Source organism: Chelmon rostratus, chromosome 16 (assembly GCF_017976325.1).
Source record: "Chelmon rostratus isolate fCheRos1 chromosome 16, fCheRos1.pri, whole genome shotgun sequence".
NCBI lineage: Eukaryota > Metazoa > Chordata > Actinopteri > Chaetodontiformes > Chaetodontidae > Chelmon > Chelmon rostratus.
Window position 1 is genome coordinate 300,622 of NC_055673.1, and position 7,752 is coordinate 308,373.

Here is a 7,752-nt window from a genome sequence, read left to right on the forward strand (position 1 = left end):
AATAAATCGCTCAGTTCTGTGGGACTTCAAAGATATTTAGTTGAAATGCTTTTGTTCATTTTCAGTTGAAATTAAAGCACATGTTTGCTACATATCTCATGATGTTTTATTTTCTCTTATGAGGTGGATTAGCAAAACACTCCATCCATCTGCTCCTGGTCCGGCCCCCCAGTCAAATTTTAGAACCCTTTGTGGCCCACAAGTGAAAAAGTTTACTAAGTTTAGCTTCTGTTTGTTTGGAGGGTGTCGGCACCCTGGGCCTCTGTTTCTCTCTCCAGCACTGCAGATTGTGGCTGAGGGGCGTGGCTGACCTACTTTCTGGCTGTGTGCAGCCAATTCACCTCTCCATAAAGACCGGCTCTTCCTCCACTACTCTGCCAGATCATTCCGTCTCATTCGGTTGTGCCAGGTTCAGGTGGCTTTGTCAAAGTTCTCTGAAAGTTCTTCCTGTTCTGATCATTTTTGCTTTTGTGTTTCTTCAGATAGGTGCCTCGCCGACACACCTCTCTAAGATCTTCAGCCAGCCTCCAGCAGCTGCAGCCTGCAGAGATTTCTTTGTTGTTTGATTTTTTGGTGCACCTTTTTTCTGTGTCTCTGGTGAGACAATAAAGACATAGATTAACTGCCTCTGCGTCTCCTGATTTTTGGGTCCAGCTTAGAACCCGAGCCATAACACCTTTTGTATAATTGAACATACTTGTAGTCCACTTTTATTTTGTATTTCTCTATTTGTATTGCTTTTTTTTTTCATTACCTGCAGCTGTAACAACTGAATCTCCTGAGCTGGGGATGAATAAAGTCTATCTTGTCTTATTTAAAGCAGTAGTGGAGCTTCAGTTTGTTCCTTCTGCTTCTTAAAGGTGAGTCGCCCATTTCCTCGAGAAAGGCAGGAGTCAGTGTTGTTCTGAACGGCCAGCATCACCTGTTTGTCTCGACCTGAGCCAGTCAGCTGAGAACAGACTCAGCAGCTCACCTGCAGTCTTCAGTAGATTTGATCATCATAAGGAAGGTGTGTCCCTCTCAGCCCGCCTCAGTGTCCACAGGTCAGAAAAAGCCTCAGAGAAGGTCAACAGATCTTTGAATTTTTTCTTCCACTGTAGTGCACAGAACAGACGTTGGTGCTCAAGGTGGATAAGATGACGGACAGGGGGGTCTTCTTGTGGTTTCACAGCTGGATTCAGTCCTGCACCGCATCCTGAACATGTTTCAAAGAGAGAAACACATTGAATGAACTGCTTCCTTCACATTCACACTTTCTCCCTGTGCATCACTTCCTGATTAGCTGTGACAGATGGACCCAAAGGTGTTCTCCTAAATGTGGACTTCAACTGGACTGAAGAGCTTCCCTTAATATCCCCCCCACCCCGAGGTCTTTTGCTGACCCTCACCGAGTACTTTTGCTGCCTAAACAAACCATTTTGAGTCGTCGTGTCATGTCGTTACTGCAGAGACCTACTTGCAGTTTTCTTTTATTAATTCCACCTTTTTAAGAATTTCTTTGCTTTTCCTTGCTGATCCGCACTTCTACAGTTCCCGCCTTTTTGGTCTTTCTGTCGGGAACTCACTTAAGTTCTTCTGTGACGTAGTTACTCACAGGCGACACCTGCTGGAGAGGCTGTGCAACACGTTCCCTGCTTGCAGTTGTTCATCAGAGAACCAGAGAGAATATTTCTGATGTTATCGCTGGAAAAACGGGTGAAAACTTTTTGAATTAACTGGCTCGCCGAAGCAGAATCAAAAGAGTTTATTAGAAAGTCAAAATAAAATCTGAAATATTTTTATTAATATTTGTTCACATCAACAGAAAACAAACAAACATTTCTGTTCTTTATCTGAGTTCTGACTCATTTTCAGGTTTAATAACAGAAACATTGATTCATTTATGATTCAGATCTTTGTACCTAATAATTGTTCGATTGATTCAATAATTTCTGCTTTACTAAATGAAACACTGAGATTTTAAACAAACAATGAAACCAAACTTCAGTCAGAAACATAAAGGGATCAAATAATAATGAACGGACCGTTTGTACATTCAGACTGCTTTCTTAGTCCAGCACAGGAAGGTCCCTTAATTTGACCAGAAGAACCAAAACCAGAACCAGCATCTGTTCTGGTTTTCTTCCTGTTCTCACTGAATACGTTACATTTCTGTCTTCACCCGTGTGTTGACGGGACCTTTATGTTAATCACGTTATCACGTGACATTTATCACATTAGTCATGTGACTGCTGAAAAACCGTTCGAACGATATAAAGGAAGACGACTGTTTGTTCTCTCTCAGGCTGCATCACTGATGGATTTTAAAACTTTATTCTGCTGCTGAGGCTTTAATTCAGGACAACGGTGACACTTCTCAGTGCGTCCACAGGTTCACAGCAAACAGAAAGACAATTCATCAAAACAATCAAAAAGCACAAATATGAGCCGTTTCTGGGTCTTTTTGGGTTCAGGCACAAATCTTTGGACCAGTGAAGAGTCTGAATTCAGCTGTGAGGAACACTGATGTAGTAGAAAACTGCTTCATCTCTATTAAATCACTGCGATTTCTGACATGAAGGAGATTCAGACAGTCAGAACGATCAGAAGCATTTCGGGTGTCTGCTTGTTGGAAACTGGTTGTGACTGGATTTCACTGTGTGAGAATGACAGGACAGCTAAGACACGCCTCTCCGTATGACCTCACCATACTGCATCACGGTGTGGTCGACTCCCTGGATCCAGAACTGTAAAAACACATTCATTTTATTCAGACAAAAAGCTGTCGTTTGAACCAAGAGATCAATGTTACATATTCCACATGGAACAAGCTCCAGGGTCAGGACTGTGGGGGGGTTCAGGAACTTTCAGGGTGGAGTTTGCTGAGCTGAATATCTCTAACTTCTTAAACACAAGAGTACCTAGAACTTGGAAATGCTGTTTTATTAAGGTCTTGCAGTGAAATGCAGATGAAGGAGCTACAGGAACTAAACGTCCCCTTTGCAGACTTCACCCGGACACCTACTTCCAGAGCAGGGACTTGCTGGGGACCTGGATCTAAATCTATAAGAACCGAAGTTCCTAAAAATCTGGGACACCTGGAAAAGTTCCTTCAGCAGAAATTAACTATGTCCTGGGACTATTTAACATGAAAAAAGACTTTTATTTGTGTAGTAAAACTCTCTGAGCCGGAGGGACGGACCTGAGCCTGACTGTGTGACTGCTGACGTCTCACAGATGTTACAGACTGAATGATTTCAGTTTCTCTGCACAGTCACAGCTGGATGAAATCAGTGTGAACTCCTTCCTGGCATTTCAGGTTTGGCGTCACAGCTGAATCTTTCGTGGCTCGCTCTCCGGTGTGGACCTTCATGTGCGAGTCCACCGAGCGTTTCTCCTGGTACCTCTTCCCGCAGACCCGGCAGCTGTACGGTTTCTCCCCGGTGTGCGTGAACATGTGTCTCTTCAGGTCGATCTTCTGGACGAAGCCCTTGCTGCAGAGCTGGCAGCTGAACGATTTCTCCTTCTTGTGGAACCTCTCGTGCGTCTCCAGCGAGATCTTCTGGCGGAACCTCTTTCCACAGAGGCTGCAGATGAACGGCTTCTCGCCCGTGTGGATCCTCATGTGGGAGTCCAGGTTACCGATCTGCCGGAAGTTTTTCCCGCAGACCCTGCAGGTGTACGGTTTCTCCCCAGTGTGGATCCTCTTGTGCACATCCAGATGCTGACTCATGGTGAACTTCTTGCCACAGTCATCGCAGGAATAAATCCTCGGCTTCCCTCCCGTGTGGCTCTTGATGTGTCTCTTTAGGACGGTGTTTTCTATGAAAGTCTTCCCGCAGAACTCGCAGATGTACGGCCTCTCGCCGGCATGCAACTTCATGTGTCTCTCCAGAGAGCCTTTCCTAGGGAAGTCCTTGCCGCAGTCTTTGCAGCTGAAGGGTTTCTGGCCGGTGTGCGTCCTCATGTGGATCTCCATGTCCCTGAAGCTGATGCCACAGATGTCACAGATCCTGCTGGTCTCTCTGTGGCCCTGGATGTGAAGCTGCAGACTCTCGGAGGACTCGGACCGCTCTCCGCAGACGCCACAGCGACATTCAGGATCGTTGAAATGAGTCTCTGCGTGCCGCACAAAGTTACCTTTATTGTGAAAGGCATTCCCACAGACCTTGCAGCAATGTGAAGGAGTCAGACTCGGTTTCCTGCGCCTGCTGACCACTGCCGTGTTGTCGGACTCATGGCTCCGGATGTGCCGCCTCAGCTCAGCGCTCTTGCTGAAGCCTTTCCCGCAGACTTTGCAGCTGAACGGCGTCTGCCCGTCGTGGGCCTTCATGTGTCGCTCCAGAGAGCCGGTGTGGCTGAACTCTTTGTGGCAGATGGTGCACCTGAACGGTTTCTCTGCCGTGTGGATCCTCATGTGTGTCACCATATTTCCCTTTTGGTTGAAGACTTTGCCACAGACGTGGCAGCTGAAGGGTTTCTCTCCAGTGTGCAGCCTCAGGTGCGTCTCCTGAGCTCGGATCGAGGGGAACTTCTTGCCGCAGATGTCACAGGTCCTGCTGGTGTCGCGGTGTGTTTGAAGGTGCAGCCTCAAACTGTCACTGGACTCCAAACGCTCGCCACACAGACCGCAGAGACACTCCCCCTCCTTCAAGTGTTTCTCCACGTGTTTCATCAGAAAGCCTTTCCTGTCGAAGGATTTCCCGCACACTCTGCAGCAGTGAGCTGTCGCCTCTTCGTCGTTTTCGTCCTCTTCCTCCTCACCAGCTGGATCATCTGAAGAGGCGGCGTGGTGGTCGGTAGCGTCCTCTGGTCTGGAGGAAGTGCCGGGCAGATGTTCCTTCAGTTGGTCGTCCACAGAGACGTTCTGCCTCAGATGTTTGTCAGCAGAGAGACTCCTGACGCCAACGGACAGACACAGCTCTGCAGAGAAAGACACGAAACACCAAACTCGATTTAAATAAACCACGTCTTAGACTGGAACAGTTCAATGTTTAATGAAATCCTCTTCTTCTTCTGTTGAGTATGAAAATGTTCTTACAGCAGCTTTAATCGTGTGGTTTGAGGCCTCCATGAGATAAATGATTAGTCTCATATATTTCCCTCTTATGTCTTAGATTCTCTCTTTTTATGTTATGAGCATTGTTGAAGGGAGAACAAAGACTTCTCGTTGCTAACGACTGCTTCGCTGCAGCTGTTGCTGCCATCAGTAGTAGGCGCTGTACTGGCACTGGACGAGACAAGCGGTAACGCTGCAGGGACACGTACGTAAAGGGTTACGTCCATCTGCCAACGGACGCTTTCACGTGGAGCGAGCGAACCAATCACAGGACTCCACTGATGACACAACATTTTTCTTTTAATGTATCTAATGTGCATCTGACTCAAGCAGATCATGAAGAAGCACTGCTCCTGCAAACCTGCTGAATATCAAACATATTAGAAGAATATGGACACAAATAAAGGACATCTTCCACTGCTTCAACATCCAGCCTTTTCTTTTCCTCCTTCTTTATGGCAGCTGTGTTGCATTACTGCCATCTGCTGGTCAGTCCCATCGATCCAGCATCGCCACGGCAGGTGTGAAAGATGGAAACGATGTGCATGAAAGTTTCACCCAGTAATTTACTGGAAACTGTGCGTGAAAGAGGCTTCATTCTGTTCTCTCTTGCTGTACTTTACAATGTTATACTATATAACTACATTTCATCGAGTGCTGTACTTTATTTCCCAAACTACAGTATTATACTGCACTGATTCATGTTACAGCAATATGTGTGTGTGTGTGTATTATATATACACTATCAATATTTATATTAATACAGATAACTTAAAGTATAATTAAAACACACTATATAATAATCTGGTGTACACTTACTATAACTATATACTTTCACATATACTGTACTTTCCTAGCTTGATGCTACTGCACTGTACTGTATATGTACTGCTGTTGCTTATAAATCATACATTTAGTTGTCTGTGATAGAATTATTTCTTTTTTACATGTTTTTGTTGTTGCTTTTGTCCTCCTGCCTCGAACACTGAACTCACATTACTGCGCTGACTACTTTTATTTTCACTGCAGAACTTTAACTTGTACCACAGTATTTTTACAATGTGGTATTAGTACTTTTACTGTAGTTCAGGGTCTGAATACTTCACTGCCGCAGAGTACAGACTACTGTGGTGACTGGTCCACTTATTAGCCAGCACTAACGGTCCTCCCCCCGCTGATGAAGACCGTACAATGCGGCTGAAAGCTCTGGAACACGCAGCTCGTTTTACTGGATCTGCTGACTGTTTTCAGTCTGTGGTTAAATCTTTCTATTCGGACTCTAGCCTGGCCTGTCGGCTCCAGGTTCGGCTCTCAGACTCTCACCGGGCTCCTCTGGTCCTCTCTCCGCCGCTCTGGTCGCTTCAAACTCGGTGAAGATGTGTTCCACGGCCGCGGTGATCCGCTCCGCCACCAGCTGCTTCAGCTCCTCCATACCCGCCTGTCTGCGCTCCTTCAGCAGCCAGAAGATCTCCTCAGCGGCCGCCGTCAGCTGCTCGTCGATCAGCGCCCGCAGGTTCCGGCTCTCGGTGCTTTTGGACCGTTTTTTGGACATTTTGGCGGAATTTCCAGCGAACAAAGGGGAAAATGTAAACAATGCGCGGACGCTTCCGGGATCCCCAAAGCAGCGTCTACGCGTCAGACGTACGTTTCCTCCGCTCAGCTGGCACGTCATTGGCTGCGTCGACGGGAACGTGGCGAGCGCGCCAACGTTGAGCGGCGCGTGGACACACTGCGTTGACTCAACGTTTTTTTGCGTTTTTTCGGGGTTTCTGTCGTTTTTTAACGTATATTTTGCATTTAAATTCTTTGCTTTGTTTGTTGTGAGAACGAAGCTGCAAATGTTACAAAGCTACACGAGGAACGAACTTTAAACCAAAGTCAATTTAAAAATCAGTGTGCTCGATGTTTCCTTGCTGATCCACACAGATTAATAACTCCGGAAACACAAATTAAGTTCTGCTGTGAAGCAGAACTTAATTTCGGCATATAAGTAAATCATCAACAAGCTCTTCATTGTAACCAAACCCCCAACAGACTGAGGGACAGCTTCTTCCCCAGAGCTGTCAGAGCTATCACCCCCAGCAGCCCCCCACTGGAGTGAGACTGTGAAGACTGTGAGCCACTGCACACCGCACTTTACACCTTCACCTGCACCTCCACCATCACCTGCACCTTCACCTCCACCGTCACCTCCACCTGCACCGTCACCTCCACCTGCACCGTCACCTCCACCTGCACCGTCACCTCCACCATCACCTGCACCTCTGTGTACTTTTAGGTCCACACATGCTGAACTAAATGGCCATTTTGCACTATAAATATTTTATTATATTTTTTCAGCTGCTGTTGAGTACAGTATATTTTATGCTGCTGGTATATTTTACTGTTTATTGTTCTCGTATATTCTTATTGCCTTAGTATATTTTCATTTCTGGTATATTTTCATCTGCATGTTAGTTTAGTTTATTCTAGTATCTTTATTTTATTTTATTATTACTTTCTTATATTTCTTATTGTTTCTAACATGGGGGGGTTGCAGTACAAATGTCATTGACGTGCTCAGCTCAGTGATGATAAAGACGATCTTGAATGTCTGGATGTGATGTTTCAGGTGAAATGACCTCAGCTGAGACTGAAAACCTCAGACCTGGGAGCAGCTGAGAGCCTCATGATGAAAAGGAGAACAATGTGGCGGACAGGTGGCTGGACTACGT

General features: G+C 46.1%; 1 protein-coding gene across 1 annotated transcript; it reads right to left on the minus strand.

Moving 5' to 3' along the window:
• Positions 1-1,767: 1,767 nt before the first annotated feature.
• Positions 1,768-6,644, minus strand: LOC121619129 (gastrula zinc finger protein XlCGF57.1-like). The gene is made up of 2 exons (XM_041954747.1): positions 6,362-6,644; positions 1,768-4,902 (listed from the first exon to the last, which is right to left on the minus strand). Exons 1-2 carry the CDS (start codon positions 6,588-6,590, stop codon positions 3,254-3,256), a joined length of 1,878 nt encoding a protein of 625 aa, XP_041810681.1. The 5' UTR covers positions 6,591-6,644; the 3' UTR covers positions 1,768-3,253.
• Between the last annotated feature and the right edge of the window lie 1,108 nt (positions 6,645-7,752).